The 23430-nt window shown below is 38.9% G+C and overlaps 1 protein-coding gene across 34 annotated transcripts in view; it reads left to right on the forward strand.

Moving 5' to 3' along the window:
- The window catches only part of MBNL3 (muscleblind like splicing regulator 3), a 121141-nt gene that overhangs the window by 82575 nt on the left and 15136 nt on the right, over positions 1–23430 (forward strand). For all 34 annotated transcript variants that reach the window (XM_086387553.1, XM_086387550.1, XM_086387554.1 and 31 more), the window contains 3 exons: positions 1576–1740; positions 19016–19210; positions 20480–20716. In XM_086387553.1, the coding sequence (XP_086243679.1) occupies positions 1576–1740; positions 19016–19210; positions 20480–20716 (597 nt within the window). The remainder of the gene's footprint in view (positions 1–1575; positions 1741–19015; positions 19211–20479; positions 20717–23430) is intronic.

Raw genomic sequence — 23430 nt, forward strand, 5'->3', positions numbered from 1 at the left:
ATGTTTTAAGTTATACTCAGTTCCCTGCCAGGGGAGGTAAAAGAGCCACCTCATCCCATTGACCTGATATTTAAAAGAGCATTTGCAGTGCTTCTGGTTTTGCATTATAGAAAGTGAAAATCGCTCAGTCAATATCCGACTCCTTGTGACCCTGTGGACTATACAGTCCATGGCATTCTCCAGGCCAGAATACTGGAGTGGGTAGCCTTGAGGGGATCTTCCGAACCCAGGGATCAAACCCAAGTCTCCTGCATTGCAGGCAGATTCTTTACCAGCTGATCCACAAGGGAAGGCCAACATTATAGGTAACTCTAAGTTTCAGGGCCACACCTTGTTCCCAGTGAAATTACGGGAGTGCTTTAATAACAAGATAACTAAATATGAAGGAGTGATTAATATAGTCCATTCAAGCATCATAAATACGGAAAATTCATAGCATTTGTTGAAAACACTTGAACTGATTTTCTCCTGGGAATTCAGGTGGCCTAGCAACTTGCACTCTTGGGTACAAAAAAAGTTGCCTTCCCGCCCCGCCCCCAACCCTTCCCTCCAGTAAGCTCCTGCTATAAAGCATCTAAGCAACTGTGGGAAAAAGAATGGCTTGCAGTTGTGCTTATCTTAAAGGGATTATGGCAGACTTAGTAATCCAAATGGGATCATCATTAGCTGCTTTGTACAGTACTTGAGTTAAACAAACACAACATAACACATTTGACAATGTGATAAATACCTGGTCACTGACATCCTTTGCTGCCACAGAGTAAACACCATAATTAGCAGCCACATCAGCATGTAGGTAACACCAAAGCCATGTTTGGTTCCACAGGACTGCCATATGATCCTGTCTGGAAGTGCTGAAACCATCTCTAAAACATTCAAATACCTGACACTCCCAAATATACTTGGGTGTCAGTTATCCAAATGATCCGGGGCCATTCCCTCTAAAATCTAAAGAACAGCATAACTGTGAGGTAGAAGAGGTTTATTCTTCAGTTAACAAAATATCAGTGAATTTCAAGCAGTTTCTCACATTATATGGATTCAGGAAAAAGAACTTTAGAGCCAAAATTGTCCAGAATAATGGATCTAAAAGTTACAAGATACATTTATGTGTATATATTTAACATTTTTCCATATTTTTCCTGATTACATATGTAGATCCACATCCTAGATCATATTTGATTTTATGTCTCACGTTGGGAAATTTCTATTTACGTCTGTAATGTTATGATTATATACTGTCCCTGATATTTTATATTTTAAATGTAAGTTGATGCATACCAAAGTGGAGCAGAGCAAGGTGGCTATGAGAATGAGTTCTGGGGTCAGACTAACTAGGTTTTAGTTCTGGTTTTGTCACTTGTTAGCTGTGCAACCCCTCTTCATCTCCTCATCTGGAAGATAAAAATGATGAGAGTATCAGTCTTAGGGGTGGTGTATCAAGACAGAATACATTAATTCACATAAAGTACTTATAACAGTTCATCCCGCATGCTAAGAGATTAATAAACTTTTCTTAGCCACACCAGATTTTTAAATATATTAATGTCAATTAATAAAATCCTTCATTTTTAGGGCCGGTGTGCCAGAGAGAACTGCAAGTACCTTCACCCTCCTCCACATTTGAAGACGCAGCTGGAAATTAATGGACGGAACAATCTGATTCAACAAAAGAGTGCCGCCGCCATGTTCGCCCAGCACATGCAGTTTATGTTCCAAAATGCTCAGATGCCATCAGTTGTAAGTCACAGCTCTGCTTTTTCAAAATTGCATATGTATGTCCTTTTTTTGAGGGTGCATATCTACACTGGAATAACCTGGCAAGGACTTTGGGAAGTTGTCACCGAAGGATTGAGGATGCGAACTAATATGTTAATTGACACTCCAAAGATGTTATGCATGTGAAGGGAGCAATCAGGTGTGAGATTTAAACACTGGGTTGCAGGCACCCAGAATGTAGCTTATAGGGACTTCCCTCGTGTTCTAGTGGCTAGGACTTCATGCTCCCAGTGCAGGGGGCCTGGCTTCTATCCCTGGTTCGGGGAACTGAAGATCTTGAGTGCCAGAACTAAGACCCAATGCAGTAAATTAATAAATCAAAAAATGTAATTTATTGAAGAATACTAATAAAAGGAGCAGGGACATTTTGAGAGGAGGTTTGATGATTATTACATAAAAACCTTTTAATTTAGGATATTCAGATAAATTTCCTTGCTCTTTGATAGTTCTGTTGTTACTTTTAAATAGATTTTTCACTTTAAAATAACTTTAGATTTAAAGGAAAGTTGAAAAGATAGTACTGAGACTTACCATATTACCCATCACCTGGTTTTCCCCACTTTTAATATCTTATATGCAGTTTATTTGTCAAAACTAAGGAACTGACATCTACACATTACTATTAACTAAACTCCAGACTTTCTTTAGACTTCACCAGATTTTTCACTAGTGTGCTCTTTCTGTTACAGTGTCCAATCCAGGGTATCAGTGTATTTATTTGAATCCTATCTGTGCTCTCTCTTCTGGTCTGTGATTGTTTCTCGGTCTTTCTGTTTCCCATGACCTTAACAGTCTTGAGGGATACTGGCCAGGTGTTTGATGGGGGTTTTAACTTAACCTAGCCACAGAGTTTCCCTTTGGTGAAATTAATATTTTGGTGTCATTCTAGACCAATGTCTAGTATTTGGATCATTGAGTTTAAATGGATCACTTAAAAAGTGATTTAAGTGTCCTACAGAGAATTCATTTTGTCTTAATACCTTAAAATATACAGTTGCAGTTTGGCCTTAGACTCTTTGAGATGGAATTGAAAACTGTCCCTGTCTACTGAGTTCTTCCAGGTCTCATATTTGGTTCCATGGTGTCTCATTCTAATTCCAGCTGGCCTACTTCCTTTAAACCATTATCAGGCTAGTACTTGGAAAGGGTTGTGTTATCTTTATTTGTAACCCATTTCATTGGTGACTACTATATAATGAACACACTGAAAACTGAAAGATGTACGTAATATTTAGATACATGGAAAGTGTGGGAGTAGGTCAGTCTGCTCTCAGCAAAACCTATCTCATTACAAAGTTGTTTCTCAGAATTCAAGGACATCTGTGTAGATAGGGCACCCCTTAATTGGTACATCTTTATGAATAATGCAAAAAACGGGTCCTAGGGGCATTAACAAGTCACTAAAATTTTGTTCCATGATACTTTTTCCAGGATGTCTAGAAAATGTTAAGTAGAATAAATAGATTTCATGTGTTTACTCGTTTGCCAAAAATACTCGCCTTGGAATTCAGTGCTGATTAATTACATTGATAAATTCGTTCCCAGAATGTCACCAGTGAGCTCCCTGGAGTTCCTCTTTGACCTTTAGTAATACTTTATATGGTTGAACTCCTCCAAACTCTGTCCTTAGCTTTCAAACGCTGAAGCATTTCAGTTTGTTCTTGGTTTTGAAGGGATAGGGAAGAGAAAGTGTTCTAGATACTGAGAATAGTATAAATAAAGCCACAGAGAAATGAATATGCTTGGTGAGTCCAGAAAATGTGAGTAGATAGGGAGTAAAGCAAGGGAGCCTTTTACCCACCGTTACCACTCTTGGCCTCTTGTGGGATGTCCCATTTTCAGACTGAGCAAAGAATAGGAGCCAGATTTTATCACACACCTGAGCCCAGCATTTCGTATGCAGCTGGAGCCTATATTTTTTCAAAGGTCAAGGGACATCAATCAACTGCCCTATTTCAGAGAACCAGAGAGCAAGGGCCTGGGGTAAAATAGGGGTAAAGACAGAAGGCAGACTATTCATCTTCTGTTGAGCCTCCTGTTGAGTATCTCCATGCCAAGTCTCAACCCTTCATGCATTATTGATCAGGGAGTGACTTTTTTGGAGTCCAGTGAGAGATTCATTGAGTTTTTCAGCTTCTTATGCTTTCTAATTTGATTCTCCATGCTTTCTATAATAGAATACATTTCCCTTTTTTCTTCAATGAGGGTAATTTCAGGCTGCAGAATATGACTGTTATGACTCACAGGAGTACTATTTATTTTGTAGCATAGCAGAAGACATGAGACATTACTTAGAAGACCCCAGGGAACAATTGGAAATTGCTTTTCTACCTTGTAGATTATTTAACAATAGCTGTTATGATGTGATAAACTGATGAAAGATTAATTTCTTCAGTTATTATGTGTACAAAAAGCTAACCTCGAGATGGTTGATATGATCCTCTTTTGTGGTCTAGAAAGCTGCCTTGTGGGCATGTTGTCATTGAGCTAGTGTGAGCAATTTTAAGTGACATTTACCAGTCTGACTTGAAAGAAATTTTCTTTATTATGGATCTTGATTTTACTATGGAAGTAACATATAATTTTACTTTGTTTCTTTGGTACCTAGTCTCCCTAAACAACTGTCTATCCCATCTAACTGCACATCCCTCCTGCTCTGATCATCTGATTCTTTTCCCTAAAATATTCAAGCTAACGTTTAAATTTCCAGTCCTGTTGTTTGTCTGCCTGCATATTAAGACCCATTGGTATCACTGCCTTGAACCTTATGTCTTCCCACAAACCACTCTTTGATCTGTTTCTAGGATACCGGAAGAGCATGTCTGCTTTTGGAAAATTGAGTACGGTTTGCTTATTACAAGGCCACAGATAAAGGGAATGACAACCTAGATGTAGCCAGAGAACAGATTCTGTTCAGTGTGACTGAACAATGAAAAAAAAAGCCACACCTAGTCAATTTGGGTGGAATGCTTGCTGTAGCAGGCAAGTTTGTTCACTGTATCTAACAGATCTGAATTGACATTTGCAAGTATAAAATTCCACCTCAGAAAGCTTTTGGTAGCTTTATTGAGGAAGTTTAGTAAGTGACACAAAGGCTGCGACTCCCTAGTATTTTTCAGTGCAGTTTAAGAGACAGAGCTGCTGATGTTCACAGCAAAAAAAAATTATACAATTAAGAACTCCCTTTGGCATAATTAAGAGACAAACAGCACTGGAGAAGAATTTTAGGGCAAGCGGACACACTGGGTTCCAACTTCTGAGAACAGATAATGTTTGGAATTTCAGATCTTTTCATAATTTGGAATATTCATTACAGAAAGAAATTTCCAAGGAAGGATTCTCACTGCTAAATGTAATGTGTGTGTGTGTGTGTGTGTGGTGGATATGATGTTATAGGCTATAAAAATATTTTTGAATCAGACATTTTGTATAATCTAATAAATACCTTTCCTTTCTCTGTTTGAATGTGGTTGATTCACGTGGAGGCGGTTCTTTACATGAAGGTAAACTTGACCCAGTTGAGTGTATGCACCTGATGATTTATATAGAGGTTATTGGCTCAGCCATAGCAGTGTGCCAAGTCCTCTGGTCTGCTGTATGCTTTTCATGGCTTGCATTCCTGTGGCCAAGTCATAGTATTCCAAACCACCGAGTCTATAAACACAGGACTTCAGCCTTTTTCTTTATCGCAGATAGAATCATCTGATGTTGTCTAGACCTTCCCTACCATTTTACATCATTTTTACAATTCTATTTACCACATACATTTCTCAGAAACAAGCTTATATGGAAAAAAAAAAAAAGAAACAAGCTTATATGTCTATCTGAAACTGTACTAAGGAATAAAGGTGAGGTGACACTTCAGGACCAAACAGGGATAAGTAGGAAGTTCCAGTAGATAGGAGGAAGGGATATATACTAATTAATAATATCAGTATTTTTAGACTCCAGTGTTTCAAGTGTTTTTATTTAATTAAATAGGAGCTCTAAGATATTATGTTACTCTGTGCACTTTTGGACTAGGACAGATTTAAACGAATAGAAGTAAAATTGCAAAATATTTATTTACTTTTTAATTTTTGAAAATGCTAAATCATTTCATAGTTAAAGATGAAAGGATAATATCTTTTCCTCACCATGATACATTATACATTTTACATAGTCACATCAGAGTTATAGATTTTCTATTTCATATAAACTATTGGCGGAAGTATTTCTGCTATCTCCCTGTTTTCAGGGCTCTTCTGTTAAAAATTATTAAAATTTTCTAGATTACCAGTCTCATGGTCAGTACAGAAGTTACAGTGAAAGTTAATGAAGATTCTTCAATGAGTTTCTCAGTTTACCTACTCATGAAATAATAAATGATGACATTTAATCTCTTTCATCTTAATGTAGTGACATTCAGTATTTTGTAAAGTGATTGTTGTGAAATGTTCAAGTCAGTAGAAGACAGGCATTATGTAGTTATAAGATTAATATGCTCTTAATATATTTATGGCTATTACGTCGTAAATATCCACAGTGACTTGAGGTTAATCAGATCATATCACAGGAGTGTTTGAAGTGGTACCATGCTACGAGCCCCAAATTTTATCAAGATTTTACTAAGTTTTCTAAAAAATTAGAAAAGATTTTACTTTTAGATATAGCAACTGAGACCTAACATTATGTGTTTGTTCTATAGATTGTTCCCAGGCTTTCCTTGAGGTTAGCAAAGGAAGGTTCTGGGCCCCTTATTTGCATGGTCTCCTTCCAAGGTCCTGGGAGGAGGCCTAGCAATGTGTTTATAAAATTTGCCAAAAATATTTGTATATTCTTTGTTCTTAAGGCTCCCCTCCTCTACCCAACAACCTAAACTGCAGGCCCCTCAGATCCTGGATTCATTCCTGATTGCAATTACTGGTCCAGGGTAGAGTAGTTATCGAGGTCCCTTCCTGAGGCTGTGTATGTCACACAGCTTAAAGCCCCTTTAACAGTAAAACAAAAGAAATCACAACAGCAGGAGCTTTGCTGCCTTGTCCCAACTCGGTTTAATACAGTGAAACGAAAATGCTACACTTCTGCCACCAAATAGAGGACATTTGTACATGCTGTCTTTCACAGTGCGTAGTTTCTTTGATAGTAACCAATCTCAACACTCTCCCTTTATCCTCCCTTGTATATTCCCAGGGGATAAATTAAAATGTAATCGTCTCTCAGCCCATTTTGTGTCTTACTCCTCTGGGGCCGGTTAGCTCAGTTGGTGAGAGTGGGGTGCTAATGAGACCATGTGGGCCTATTAGCTTTCCTGCTCATGGTCACAGTCTAAGCTCCAGCAGGTACCTCACCATGGTTTGCCGTTCATCGCCATCGAGATGAAGGCAGGAAGTTGGGAAGGTCTGTGAAAACTCATTTTCCCTGGCGGAGGATAAAGAAATCACAGCAGCAACAAGAAACAAACCCAATGCTTGGTAGCCTCACCTAGAGAGGATTTTTTTTCTTCTTAACACCATACTCTTGCCTAGATCAATAAAATTCAATGGTTTGTCAGTGACAGGGCCATGAGGAGACCTAGTGTGAAAAAACATGGCTGCCCTCCCCACCCAGTAATCTTTCCCCCCAATAATCCTAATCTGCCATAATAATCTTTATGTGCGTGCTAAATCACTTCAGTCGTGTCTGACTCTGCGACCCTATGGACCGTAGCCTGCCCAGCTCCTCTGTCCATGGGATTCTCCTAGCAAAAACACTGGAGTGGGTTGCCATGCCCTTCTCCAGGGAATCTTCTCGAACCAGGGACCGAACCTGTGTGTCTTATGTCTCCTCCATTGGCAGGCAGATTATTTACCACCAGGGCCACCTGGGAAGCCATAACAATCTTTATAGATGAACTAAATATTATTTGAAACCTTCCTTCACCTAGTCTCCTCTCTTCAGCCATTCTGTGAATATCACATTAGCAATTCACTTGTCCCCTGGAACCACATTTTTTGTAATATGTTGTATATTTCAGTCTATATCACTAAACCTTTTTTTTTTTTTTTTCAAAACTCTTCATTGGATACCTTTTGATAGTGATGACTTAGCCACTCCAGTTAAAAACTGCATGCATACATATGTGTGGGTGTGTGCATGCACACATGCAGGTATATGTATACAATACCCCGTGGTTCTCATACTGTTTTTATGTAGCATTTCACATCTGTATCAAAAGACAGTTTGGGAGTGGTCTTCTGCTTAAAGTTATCCCCACCAGAGAGCAAAACAGATGGAATTCTCTGCCACTGGTTTTGATCCCTGAGTGCTTGTTTTGTTTGTTTTTTATTTTGATTTTTGTAACTGGTCAACCTAAAAGTAATCAATGGCTTAGGAATCCATTTTGACTCAATTCACTAAATATTTCTTGAGTGTCTACTCATGCCAGGCATTTAAAAGAGTAAGAAACAGATAAAAAGGTAAATTAGAAATAGTCTCTATCCTCTACGAATATATGATCTAGCAATAGTAAGATGATGGATTAATTTTTGGTTTTGATCCCCTTAGTTTCTGATTTCTACCTGATCCTTTGTATTATTTAGCTTTGAGCTTTTTTTTTCCCCCTCTGTAGAGTGATTTTTTTTATATGAGCCATTAAAGGTTTTGTTTTATTTTGTGTTGTTTTGGTGGTGGTGGTGCTCTGTTAAACCGCTGATAATTAAAACCCCTTGCATCCATTTATCATGGATTTGCATTGAGATATCTCTAGTCTCCAGGCTTTCTGTGGCTTTTTTGCTTTTCTCAGCTCTTGTTATTTCCCCCTTCCCCCCAAACCCTTTTTCTCATGCCTGTTGTTAAAATTAAGTAGTCATTGATTTTTAAAATACTTTTTCTTTCCTAGTGCTATACTGAAGTTAATTGAATTACCAATGTTATTATATAGTGATTTAGCAACAAATAATTTTTACGGCACTTCTTGTTCATGTCTCAGTAACAAAGTTAAAATCCACCCCCCCCCCAACTAAGAAAAAAGTCATTTACCCTTTTACCAGATCCTTCTCTAGGAATCACCTGCTATTATGCTGTTGGTTATAATTCGTGGCCTGCTCTACAGCTTCTTACCACCTACAGGGAGATTCAAACCATAACTTGTTCCCTCTTGCTTGCTCAACTTTATACCTATGATACCCACAATAATCTATCAATCCTTCACCTACCTTCCTCCCTTCAATGCTTCCCCTTATTTGGAGACTTCCATGATTAATAAGGTCAGAAAAGCCAGGTTTAGTCGAGGATAACTATTCACTTTTGATTCTTGAATGTATTTTTCTTCACTCTCTTTTGGGCCACAGTGGCTTATTTATTAACAAGTATGATTAGTACATAAACACCACTATCAGCTTGCATCTGTTTATAAAGTTCACTCTCAATTACTGAGGGACCAATCAACTAGTCTGGAGATTATGTGGGCCTCCTTCAGTGTCCCAGTAACACCAGTCGAAGAGTGTGGAGATGACCAAGGAAAAACTGAAAATGATTCACTTGTGCTCCTTGTGAACATCTAGTAAAGTCTGATGAAAATGAAAATGATACATTTCATTGTGCTTTGGGATTATCCAAGGATAGAAATATGCATGGTGATGGTGAAAGGGACTACTTTTTATACTATATAAATGCTTGTAAATGAGTAATAAAATTAAGATATTATGAGTGCTAAAAGTTAAGAGTGCTATATTTCTGGCATTAAAATCAAGTCAACAAATTGTTACCAAATGTTTCAGTTCAGTTCAGTCCAGTCACTCAGTCGTGTCGGACTCTTTGAAACCCCATGAATCGCAGCACGCCAGGCCTCCCTGTCCATCACCAACTCCCGGAGTTCACCCAGACTCACGTCCATTGAGTCAGTGATGCCATCCAGCCATCTCAACCTCTGTCATCCCCTTCTCCTCCTGCCCCCAATCCCTCCCAGCATCAGAGTCTTTTCCAATGAGTCAACTCTTCACATGAGGTGGCCAAAGTATTGGAGTTTCTGCTTTAGCATCATTCCTTCCAAAGAACACCCAGGGCTGATCCTCTTTAGGATGGACTGGTTGGATCTCCTTGCAGTCCAAGGGACTCTCAAGAGTCTTCTCCAACACCACAGTTCAAAAGCATCAATTTTTCAGGCTCAGCTTTCTTCACAGTCCAACTCTCACATCCATACATGACCACTGGAAAAACCATAGCCTTGACTAGATGGACCTTTGTTGGCAAAGTAATGTCTCTGCTTTTCAGTATGCTGTCTAGGTTGGTCATAACTTTTCTTCCAAGGAGTATACGTCTTTTAATTTCATGGCTGCAGTCACCATCTGCAGTGATTTTGGAGCCCCAAAAAATTAAGTCTGACACTGTTTCCACCGTTTCCCCATATATTTGCCATGAAGTGATGGGACCAGATGCCATGATCTTAGTTTTCTGAACGTTGAGCTTTAAGCCAACTTTTTCACTCTCCTCTTTCACTTTTCATCGAGAGGCTTTTTAGTTCTTCTTCACTTTCTGCCGTAAGGGTGGTGTCATCTGCATATCCATCTTATAAAAGAAAATGTTTAGTTGTCCACCTTTAAACAGGAGCTTAGAGGGAAGGCCTCAATTATGATATTGACTTCAGGCCAGGATTAGCCTAAGTGAGTTAAGTATCTTGCATTCATCCAACAATAATTTTACTGACACTGGATATTATTCAAGTTACTACAAAGAGATCTAGGCTGTTATTAGGTTTTATTTCTTTATACTACCTTGAGGAATAACTCATTTTAAGTAATAAATCAATGTTCCTAAGATGTCTGTGTAAACTAGAGATATTTATTTGAGGCATCGTTTTTCACTGAATTGTATTATTATTCAAAGGTGCTTCAGAATCCTTTAAGATCAAAATGCGGTGGCTTCTAAAGTTTTTCCTTTACAGGATTCCATCTATCTCCCCATTCTTAGTTACCAAGTAGTTATTATTCTATAAATAAATAGTTAAGAATGTGAATTTTAGTAATTATGTAAAAGAACATTTACGTGAACACTTTACTATTTGTTTCTAAAGTCTGACTTCTTCAATTTGTGTAATCTTGCTACAAGTATTAAATTCACATCCATAGATTTTAATACAATTAGCGCTTTACTTCAGAAATTGAGTGCTTTATATTTTTGAATCCTGTAGAATGAGGGTCAGCAAAATTTTCTCTAAATGACTAACAAATAGCTCAGCCTTTGTGGGACAAGAGACAAGATTTGAGGATACTACATAGGTTCTTCTGTAATGAGAAAAAACAGATATCCATGCTTTTCGTTATGTCAGTCTACGAGTGAGCAGAGTGGAATTTATTTATGGAAACTGAAACATGAATTGCATATAATTTTCATGTGTTATGAGATATTACAATGTAGAAAATAACAAATGCTGGAGAGGATGTGGGACAAGAGAACCCTCCTATACTGTTGGTGGGGTTGTAAATTGGTCCAGCCACTACAGAGAATGGTAAGGAGGTGCCTCAAAAATCTAAAAAATAGAGAGTTGCCATATGATCTATTACAGGCTTCCCAGGTGGCTAAGATGGTAAAGAATCTGCCTGCCAGTGCAGGAGATGTGGGTTCAAACCTCGGGTCTGGAAGATCTCCTGGAGCAGGAAATGGCAACCCACTCCAGTGTTCTTGCCTGGGAAATCCCATGCCCACAGGAACCTGGAAGGCTACAGTCCATGGGGTCAAAAAAGAGTCGGACATGACTTAGTGCCTAAACAACAACAATGACATGGATCCATGAATACCACCCCTAAGCACAGATCCAGATAAAACTTTGAAAAGATACATGCAGCCCTATGTTCATATCAGTGCTATCTTATAGTACCCCATATATATATATAAAAGCTAATTATGTGTATATTGGAATATATATATATATATATATATATAATGTAATATTAGCCATAAAAAGGAAGGAACTTTTCAATACCATTTACAGCAAATAGATGGACCTAAAGATTATCATACTAAGTAAAGGAAGTCAGAAAGAGAAAGACAAATACCATATGATATCGTTTATGTGTGGAATGTAAAATCTGACACAAAGGAAGTTATCTATGAAACAGAGACAGACTCACAGATACAGAGAACAGACTTGTGGTTGCCAGGAGGATGGGTGAGGGGGTTGCATTGAAAGTTTGGGACTGCAAACTATTATTATTATATGCAAGCTATTATTATTATAACTAGAATGGATAAACAATAAGGTCCTGCTGTATAGCACAGGGTGCTATAGTCAATACCCTGTGATAAAATAATATTTAAAAGTATATGCATATAATATATAAAACTGAACCACTTTGCTGTACACCAGAAACTAATATTGTATATATCAACTACAAACAAAATAAAAATAGAGAAACCACTCTTAGCATTCTGGCCATACAAAAACAGGGCAGGCTGAATTGGTTCAGGGGCTGTGGTTTGCCAACTATTACCCTAGAACACAAGCTCTTGAACAGTAAGTACTCTATAATCCCGGGGTGAGTTTCATGAGGTCCTTGAACTTCTTGAGATCACAGTTTGTACCCATATGAATTTTTCCATGGGCAGGGTCCACAGCTCTTATTAGACTCCCAGAGAAGTTCAGGACTTGAAAAATATTAGGTGCCACTGTTCTAGAGACAATTCGCCAAATTTTAGAATGCATTTCCTAAGGCCCCGATAGTTCTAAGTACTTGGGGCTTCCCAGGTGGCACTAGTGGTAAAGAATCTGCCTGGCAACACAGGAGACAGAAGAGACGTGGGTTTGATCCCTGGGTTGGGGCGATCCCCTGGAGGAGGGCATGGAAACCCACTCCAGTATTCTTGCCTGGAGAATCCCATGGACAGAGGAGCCTGGCGGGCTACAGTCCATAGGGTCACAGAGAGTCAGACGTGATTAAAGCGACTAGCACACACACACGTGCAAGTAACCAGTAACTTGTGGGAATTCCTACCCTAGCAGCTAATACTGCAAGACACATTGAGGGTAAATAATTGTCTAGGTGATCTTTTTATTCATATAGTCAGTTGTTGCCATCATTCTTGTTGGTTTTACAAGATTCAAGAAAGATGAAAATCCATACCCTTTGTTCTAAGAGAAAAGCTTTCTCATATTTTCAAATATTTAGTAAACGATTTGTAGGCTTGAGTGAACATCTGAAACATATTTAAGTGCCTGGTCAATTTGGGCTGTATATAGAAATCAGATTCAACCTGTTAGGTACCTTTTTATTTAAAATTAAGACTACCCCACAGGTTGGTTCATGTTTAGCTCAACTTACATCAAGGGCTGCAAGACAGGTACAGGAAGGATTAAATTTGCTTATTAAAATTGAATGTGTGAACTTGCGGCTGCCTGATATAACAGGTGGCTGTTAAATAAAGCTAAGCCCTTGAATGTTCAAATTCATGAAATGGAATACTTACCCTGGGGCAGAGGTGGTGGTGAAAAACAGAAATGTCCATTTGAAAATAAATAAGAAACTCAGGAGTTCCAGCTGTGCCCAAGGGTTGAGAATTTTAAAAAAGAAAAAAAAAAAAAAAAAAAGACCTACTTCTTCTCAATAAACAGCATTATAGAATCAAGTTTATACCAAAGAGGAAATAGTTGTAAAATATACAATGCTAACTTTAAAATGTAAATATGATACAGTATAATCTTACAAACCCTAAGCTTTTTCAGCAAGCCCCTTGCACTATTTATATAGACTTCCAATTAATTTACAGCTTGTTTTCATGAGATTGGAACATATAACAAACCTAAGAAGGTTAAAATATATTCCAGGTTAACCAGTAAATTTTCCCCAAAAAATGAAGGAAAAAAATACAGAAGTTCAGAGCTATTATAACAGGAAGCATTGCTACATGTCCATTATTCCTAAATATTATTAATTGATCAGTATTTATTAGTGATTAATAATTTTGTAATCTAGATAATTCACTCATCTGCCAGTTTTCCTTTTAATTCAATAGCTTTAGAAAATATAATAATGGCTCTTCTTGGTTCTGTACTTTTACCATTTGAGATTTTTGCTAATTTTGAGACAGCCTGAATCATCAAATTGATAGTCTGTCTTCAGTTCAGTTCAGTCGCTCAGTCGTGTCCGACTCTTTGCGACCCCATGAATCGCAGCGTACCAGGCCTCCCTATCCATCACCAGCTCCCGGAGTTTACCCAAACCCATGTCCATCGAGTCGGTGATGCCATCCAGCCATCTCATCCTCTGTCGTCCCCTTTTCCTCCTGACCCAACCCCTCCCAGCATCAGGGTCTTTTCCAATGAGTTAACTCTTAGCGTGAGGTGGCCAAAGTATTGGAGTTTCAGCTTTAGCATCAGTCCTTCCAATGAACACCCAGGACTGATCTCCTTTAGAATGGACTGGTTGGATCTCCTTGCAGTCCAAGGGACTCTCAAGAGTCTTCTCCAACACCACAGTTCAAAAGCATCAATTCTTGGGCGCTCAGCCTTCTTCACAGTCCAACTCTCACATCCATACATGACCACTGGGAAAACCATAGCCTTGACTAGACGGACCTTTGTTGGCAAAGTAATGTCTCTGCTTTTGAATATGCTATCTAGATTGGTCATAACTTTCCTTCCAAGGAGTATGCGTCTTTTAATTTCATGGCTGCAGTCACCATCTGCAGTGATTTTGGAGCCCCCAAAAATAAAGTCTGACACTGTTTCCCCATCTATTTCCCATGAAGTGATGGGACCAGATGCCATGATCTTCGTTTTCTGAGTGTTGAGCTTTATGCCAACTTTTTCACTCTCCTCTTTCACCTTCATCAAGAGGCTTTTTAGTTCCTCTTCACTTTCTGCCATAAGGGTGGTGTCATCTGCATATCTGAGGTGATTGATATTTCTCCCGGCAATCTTGATTCCAGCTTGTGCTTCTTCCAGCCCAGCGTTTCTCATGATGTACTCTGCATAGAAGTTAAATAAGCAGGGTGACAATATACAGCCTTGATGTACTCCTTCTCCTATTTGCAACCAGTCTGTTGTTCCATGTCCCGTTCTAACTGTTGCTTCCTGACCTGAATTCCTGATTTCTCAAGAGGCAGGTCAGGTGGTCTGGTATTACCATCTCTTTCAGAATTTTCCACAGTTTATTGTGATCCACACAGTCAAGGGCTTTGGCATAGTCAATAAAGCAGAAATAGATGCTTTTCTGGAACTCTTGCTTTTTCCATGATCCAGCAGATGTTGGCAATTTGATCTCTAGTTCCTCTGCCTTTGGTAAAACCAGCTTGAACATCTGGAAGTTCACGGTTCACGTATTGCTGAAGCCTGGCTTGGAGAATTTTGAGCAGTACTTTACTAGTGTGTGAGATGAGTGCAGTTGTGCAGTAGTTTGAGCATTCTTTTGCATTGTCTTTCTTTGGGATTGGAATGAAAACTGACCTCTTCCAGTCCTGTGGCCACTGCTGAGTTTTCCAAATTTGCTGGCATATTGAGTTCAGCACTTTCACAGCGTCATCTTTCAGGATTTGAAATAGCTCAACTGGAATTCCATCACTTCCACTAGCTTTGTTAGTAGTGATGCTTTCTAAGGCCCACTTGACTTCACATTCCAGGATGTCTGGCTCTAGGTGAGTGATCACACCATTGTGATTATCTGAGTCGTGAAGATCTTTTTTGTACAGTTCTTCTGTGTATTCTTACCACCTCTTCTTAATATCTTCTGCTTCTGTTAGGTCCATACCATTTCTGTCCTTTATCGAGCCCATCTTTGCATGAAATGTTGCCTTGGTATCTGTAATTTTCTTGAAGAGATCTCTAGTCTTTCCCATTCTGTTGTTTTCCTCTATTTCTTTGCATTGATCGCTGAGGAAGGCTTTCTTATCTCTTCTTGCTATCCTTTGGAACTCTGCATTCAGATGGTTATATCTTTCCTTTTCTCCTTTGCTGTTCGCTACTCTTCTTTTCAAAGCTATTTGTAAGGCCTCCTCAGACAGCCATTTTGCTTTTTTGCATTTCTTTTCCATGGGGATGGTCTTGATCCCTGTCTCCTGTACAATGTCACGAACCTCATTCCATAGTTCATCAGGCACTCTATCTATCAGATCTAGGCCCTTAAATCTATTTCTCACTTCCACTGTATAATCATAAGGGATTTGATTTAGGTCATACCTGAATGGTCTACTGATTCTCCCTACTTTCTTCAATTTAAGTCTGAATTTGGCAATAAGGAGTTCATGACCACAGTAGTTTTTGCTGACTGTATAGAGCTTCTCCATCTTTGGCTACAAAGATTATAATCAGTCTGATTTCAGTGTTGACCATCTGGTGATGTCCATGTGTAGAGTCTTCTCTTGTGTTGTTGGAAGAGTGTATTTGCTATGACCAGTGTGCTCTCTTGGCAGAACCCTATTAGCCTTTGCCCCATTTGCCTGTTACTCTGGATGTTTCTTGACTTCTTACTTTTGCATTCCAGTCCCGTATAATGAAAAGGACATCTTTCTAAAAGGTCTTGTAGGTCTTCATAGAACTGTTCAACTTCAACTTCTTCAGCGTTACTGGTCGGGACATAGGCTTGGATCACTGTGATACTGAGTGGTTTGCCTTGGAAACGAACAGATATCATTCTGTCGTTTTTGAGATTGCATCCAAGTACTGAATTTTGGACTCTTTTGTTGACTATGATGGCTACTCCATTTCTTCTAAGGGATTCCTGCCCACAGTAGTAGATATAATGGTCATCTGACTTAAATTCACCCATTCCAGTCCGTTTTAGTTCACTGATTCCTAGAATGTCGACGTTCACTCTTGCCATCTCCTGCTTGACCACTTCCAATTTGCCTTGATTCATGGACCTGACATTCCAGGTTCCTATGCAATATTACTCTTTATAGCATCAGACCTTGCTTCTATCAACAGTCACATCCACAACTGGGTGTTGTTTTTGCTTTGGTTCCATCTCTTCATTCTTTCTTGTGTTATTTCTCCATTGATCTCCAGTAGCATATTGGGCACCTACCCACCTGGGGAGTTCCTCTTTCAGTATCCTATCATTTTGCCTTTTCATACTGTTCATGGGGTTCTCAAGGCCAAGAATACTGAAGTGGTTTGCCATTCCCTTCTCCAGTGGACCACATTCTGTCAGACGAAGTCTTAGCTCATTATATAAAATAATATCACATCAGTTAATTCCTGAAGCTTTGTATCTCATTCTGTGAGAAGTATGATATGTTCCTATAACCTGTTATATCACAGTGCTAGTTAGGGTGGGTCAGCCTTTGGCTTTTGTCCTCAAACCTTAAGGCACTTCCTCTGACTGCCCCATCATCTTTCCTCCCACGTGGTGTCACCCCTTTCCTCTTAAAACTCTTGGCCACCATGCCTTCTCTACTTACCGTGATGAGTCTTACTAGTTTGGAAGCGGGCAGGACATGTTCTTTCCATTGTTCCTAATTTGCCAGTTAGCTAATGATAAATTCACTGTGGAGAAGGAAATAATAACCCACTCCAGTATTTTTGCCTGGAAAATTCCATGGACAGAGGAGCCTGTGGGCTACAGTCCATGGTGTTGCAAAGAGTTGGACACAACTTAGCAAGTAAACAAAACTCATCTAAGGCTTCCCCAGTGGCTCAGTGGTAAAGAATCCGCCTGCAGTGCAGGAGACACAGGAGCCACACGTTCAGTCTTTGGGTGGGGAAGGTCCCCTGGAGTAGGAAATGGCAACCCACTCCAGTATTCTTGCCTGGAAAAATTCCATAGACAGGAGGAGCCTGGCAGGGCTACAGTCCATGTGATTACAAAAGATTTGGAAACAACTTAGTGACTAAACAACAAAGTCATCTTAAGGTAGAGTGCTAATGGGGAAGCCCTTCCTTCCAAGGTGAATGTGGTTTATAATACGGGTTTCATGGAGAAGGCTATGCTGGTGAAAATTTCAACTCCAGCTAGGGGGTGGCTGCATGAATATAGACTGTCCCTCACTTCCTACTCTACAGAGTCCTACTCTACCTCCATTTAGAACCGTTCCTATTATTGTGATCTAGCACAGGATGTGGGCACAGCTTGACAGTGCAACAGATTTTTTTTTTTTAGTGAAAGAAATTAAAAAGAAAGCAAGAACACATGCTCTTAGTAATACATGAGACATCACCGGTTGTACCACAGTGCACCTACCTTATAAAGTCACTATTAGAAATATACTACGTTTAACCAGGATTTGTTATTCATTCATTAAAACGTTTACATTTATTTTTAAATTATGTCATTGATTTTATCAGTCATTCACTATGTATATTGGGTGCTGTAGGGGAGGCAAGAGAACTATCAAAGAAATTATCACCACATTGAGAAGAAAAGATGCTCCCATGTGGAACACACTGGAAAACAGCACAGTAAAGTGATACATTATTTCATCACAGATAATAATAAAGGCAATACATATATTACACTCTTTGAGATCAGGACTGGTAAAAAATTTAAAAACCCAGTAATAGCCTTTTGCATTTCCAAGCCTTTTACCAGTTATACTCTAGTGTATGTACCTTATAATCCTGTTATCTCTCCCTGCCTAACAGGAATCCTATTTAGGATATTTAGGGCCCTCTTTTAAACTGTGCATATTATCTGGTCCCTTAGATAAAGACAAGGCTAGTCAAGTCAGATTCGTTTGTAAAATAAGACCTCTTTTAACAAAATGACCACACCATTCTCCTTTTAGGTAGACAGCAAGAAGTTGTGAAAGCTCTCACCTTTTAAAATCCACTCCTTTCTTCCTCCCTCTTTGCCTGTCTTCATAATTGATAGTGGGCTGGGAAGAAAAGCAAGTGTTCGGTAGGGCAGGTGGGAACCATGGTAGGACCAGAAGCTTTGGAGCAAAGCAGTACTGCCAGGAAGAGAAAGGAGGACAGTGAAATGAATGGGGCCTTCAGAATGCCCACATATATGATATCGATGGTGACAAGGTTTTTACGTAAAAGTGGAAGTGCTAGGGAAAACATGTTTGGAACAGACTCCATCAGTGCAATTTGATTTACCTAACTCATAACTGTTAAAATTATGTGGCTTGGTTTATCAGCTTACCAGTAAGTTTGTTACTCAAAGAGATTTATTGGTTTAAAAGGAACTCTTATATGGGAATTAATATGATACTAAAAATAAATCAGAAGATACAGTGGTAAATTTTGATATGGCTTATGCTTTTTGAAAGACTGCTTCTTTGTGTAATAATAGGAATAATCTATTGACCTCTAACACCTTTTTTTCCTCTTTTAAACATACAGAATTCTTTTCCTGTGAATCCTGCAATTGCAGCTAATCCTGCCATGGCTTACAATCCTTACTTACCTCATCATCCTGGGATGGGCCTGGTCCCCGCCGAACTGGTACAAAACGCACCTGTTCTGATTTCTGGAAACCCACCTCTGCCACTGCCAGGGCCTGTTGGTCCAAAACCGATACGTTCAGATAAACTGGAGGTATTTGTGTAGAAATCTATGAATACTCATAAGGGTAGATATTAGCCTTATGCATAAACATTTCCAGAACCTGGTGTCTTAAATGCTTTAAATAAGTACATCTGGGTTTTAAGCTGCTGGAATATAACCTCAGAGAAGTATTAGACGTTTTACTGCTGCAGTTTTACCCTGTTATGAAGTGCACAGTTGTACAGTAGGTCAAACAATGTCTTAGTTTGCCCGGCTGCCAATTGTGTGTCTCCTCTGTTATGGCACAGAGAGTCTGGTGGGCATGCTCCAGCTTTACAGTCTGGAATTACAGTCTGTATTCACTGGTGGATCTCTACTTGCTAGAATAATCAAACTGAAAATAAAAGACCCATTAACTGCCTATGAATGCAGAATGTAAATGAGTCTCATAGAGTCTAAACCTGTTTCTCCATATTATGAATGATGTACTAGATCAGAAATATCCTTATACCTAAGAAAAGGAAACTAAAAATTGCAAACAGCTTTTTGATTTATGGAAGTCCTTCAAACTATGTCCTTTTTCATAAGTTGAAATAAATAACTAGTCAGTTTCTTACAAAGTCAGCTCCATTGGCAGCTCCTCAAATGCTTGGCTATGTATCGGACTGGAATCTGTACATGTCCTTTAGTCATGGTTCACACGTCTGCTTGTAAAAAGCACATTGTTGTGTGATAAAGACATATCTTGGCCCTTAACAAAATAATCCTCTCCTGCAAATATAGCTAATTACACTTTAGGCTGTGTATCAAGTGGAGGATTAAAAACTGGTTTTCAATAATTGGTTGCTGTTGGTTAATCGCTAAGTTATATCCAACTCTTTTGCAACCCCATACACTGTAGCCCACCAGGCTCCTCTGTCCATGGGATTTTCCAGGCAAGAATACTGGAGTGGGCTGCCATTTCCTACTCCAGGGGATCTTTCCAACCCAGGGATCAAGCCTGCGTCTCCTGTATTGGCAGGTGATTCTTTATTGCTGAGCCACCAGGGAAGCCTAATTTTCAAGAATACTTTCATTTCAATGTAAGGAAAGCTGACAAACTTCCTTTGGGGACAATGGATTGTTATCTTTCTTGGAAGAGAAATTTTGTTTATGTTTATGTCTCATAGTGACTATGGCTTGACTTTATCCTTCAAGTTTTGAAATTTTTCCTAAATAGATGACAAAAGAATATGTACTGTTGCTCTTACATTCACTGGCAAAATAAATAAAAACTGATAACCTTCCAAGCGTCAATGTGATTTTTTTTTTTTTTTTAAGGTTTGCCGTGAATTTCAGCGAGGTAATTGTACCCGTGGTGAGAATGATTGCCGCTACGCTCACCCTACTGATGTGTCCATGATTGAGGCAAGTGATAATACTGTGACCATCTGCATGGATTATATCAAAGGTCGATGCTCCCGGGAGAAATGCAAGTATTTTCATCCTCCTGCGCACTTGCAAGCCAAACTCAAAGCAGCTCATTACCAGATGAACCATTCAGCTGCCACTGCAATGGTAAGAACAGGCTAGGACTTGTCGACTCTCTGTTTGGGGATAAATGATTCATATATGCCTCAATTTGTCTAATACCCTGGAATCACAATCTTGGATAGTCATGAGTGGGCCTTAAAATGAATCTTCTAGGATATAAACTGGAAAGGAGAGAACCTATTTATTCTAATTCACTAAAAGTTTCTAAAGGTAATTATTTAAAAGCTTTCCTAATGATTCTTACTGTGCTTTTTCTCCCATTTTTTAAGAAGGAGTGAATTACACAACTTAAGCAGTAAATTATTTTTGAGTGATTTTTATAGCCCAACTAACCTTAATATCCTGTGAGCCACCTAGATGGGCACTTTGCTGGTAATATCCTTAGTAACTTTCAAAAACAGAGGACTTGGAGGATGAGTTGGTAATTAAGTTCTGATTCCCAAAAGTTGATGATTTCAAGGCAGCAGCCAGGCAAGGCTTGAGGGGGAATTTCTATATGGTTGGGAGAAGAGACCTGACTATTGGGTTGCCATAGTAAGTAAATTTTGGAGAAAAGTTAGTTCTACTTAACTATGTAAGGTAGGAGGTAGAAAAAATACTTTCATAACACTATTGTGTGATAGGCTGAAAAGTAGGAATTATGATTACTTAGGTTTGTCATAGTTGTCAATTATTTTGATAGGCTGTAAGCTATCCATTTCTTTTACATCCTGGACCTTTCCTCATGTAATACGGTATAACCCAAATAAGGGACAACATTCTGAGGAAAGCTCATTTTTCCTGGCTGTGGGAGAAAATCACCTCCATGACCCTGAAGCCCATGACAGAGATCTTTCCTTTTCATAAGAGAGATACATTTATTTTCAGGCATCCCTATTTATTGAGAAGGTTTTCTCATACTGAGTTAAAATCTACCTCACTTTAACTGGCACATACACTTATTTTATTACCAAAAAACGTCTATCCCTATTTCATAGGAACCTGATTCTCATGTCTTTTCTCTAAACCAAATGCCCCAAATTTCTCCAGACTTCTCTCACAGATGACAGCTTTGGGGCCACCACACCAATGTTGGACTTGTCCCTCTTTCTCAGTAACCCTGCTCTCTCATAACTGAACCCACAACTTTGTGAAAGAGCTGAGCACCAACATAGAACACACTTATTTTCTCCCTTCATCTGGACAGCAGAATCTGTGAATGAATGTTAAAAAAAAAAAAAAAGACTTCTTCACATTTTTTGTCTTAAATTCTTTTGAATGAGGGAGTTTTTAGCTATGAAAATAGGAAGGTATCCAGAATATCAATGCAGAATTTAAGCCTCCAATTGTTAGTTATTTCTGTTGGTGGCATAGAGGAAATACAGTTGGCTCCCTAAAAATAAAGGTTCTCATATGCATGGGATGCATGAGAAATGGCTTGCCTGTGCTTTGGTAAATCTGTCCCATGCTCAGTCATGGGACTTTCATATGTATGTGCCTATTTCTGATGATTTTGGTGTGTTTGGTAAGATATATATGTCAGTCCCAAATTTCCATGTAGAGTTAAATATACTATATAATAGGCCTTCAACTGATATTTTTGAACATCAATATAAAATGCCTTTCTGAGTCATCAGAGCAGAGTCTTCAAGGTAAAAGTTGCATTTACCACATAGGAATTTGTGTGAGATAAGATTAAACAAAGGGGGCTGCATGAAGAAGTTTAAACTTTCTGTATTGTAAGGATTCACAGTTGAAATGCTTTTTGAAAGGGAGATTTTTTTTTTTTTTTACTCTGTTCTTGTTCATGCTCAGGTTGAAATCACTGAAAGCAACTTGTATGCATATAAAAGACTTGAAGACGTGCTATAAAGTTCCCAAATAAAAATAGAGATACTGTTAGGCCTTCTCTATCCACAGGAATAAGGAGGTCATGGCATGCCCTCTTTGGCATATGGAAGGCTAGGTACTCAGCATAAATGTGCCCATCTCCTTAAGAATTTAGAGCATACCCAGTTGTCGGCAGGACATGTTTTTAAAGTACTCTGCAGTTAGTAGAGGGAAAAATGTCAGGTCCAATTTCTCTAGTGAATCTGATCCAGGGGCAAGTTTGACTGAATATTATAAGCACAGTAGGATTTTAAAGAATTGTAGACATGAAAGGAAGATTTTAACACAGTAAGAGTAAAACCTCTTACCTTAAATTCAACCTTACAAGGTCTTAACAAAGCAAATGGTACATACCGAAATGCCCGGCGGGTCTCTAAATAAATGAGAATTGCGTACATTTTGCTAACTATGGTTTCTAGGTGAGGTGGATGGTGCAGGCGATTCATTCATTTGCTTTTTCCTTACACATTAGTTGGGAAATACACAGTTACAGGGTTTGGACCTGAAATCCTTGTATAAATTGAATTTTGGAGCTACAGAATCAGACTCAGATCTACTGACATCTGTTTTTTTTCACCTATATGCCATTTATCTCCTTGATTTAGATCAGTTTTAACTGGCAAAAATCCCTTTCCTGTTAATAAGTTGCTTCTGCTAATCTCATTATAATAGGTGAATAGATGAGCATTGCTTAGATGTCAGTTTTATGTATTTTTCATTTTTGTTTGTTTCTTTTTGGTTGCACAGGGTCTTTGTTGCTGCGTGCGGGCTTTCTCTAGTTGTGGTGCACAGACTTCTCACTGCGGTGCCTTCTGTCATGGCGGAGCACAGGCTCTAGGGTGCCCAGGGTCCAGTAATTGCAGTTCCTG

The sequence above is a fragment of the Bos grunniens genome, chromosome X (genome assembly GCF_055505025.1).
Source record: "Bos grunniens cultivar Pamir isolate PY7600 chromosome X, Bosgru_T2T1.0, whole genome shotgun sequence".
Lineage (NCBI taxonomy): Eukaryota > Metazoa > Chordata > Mammalia > Artiodactyla > Bovidae > Bos > Bos grunniens.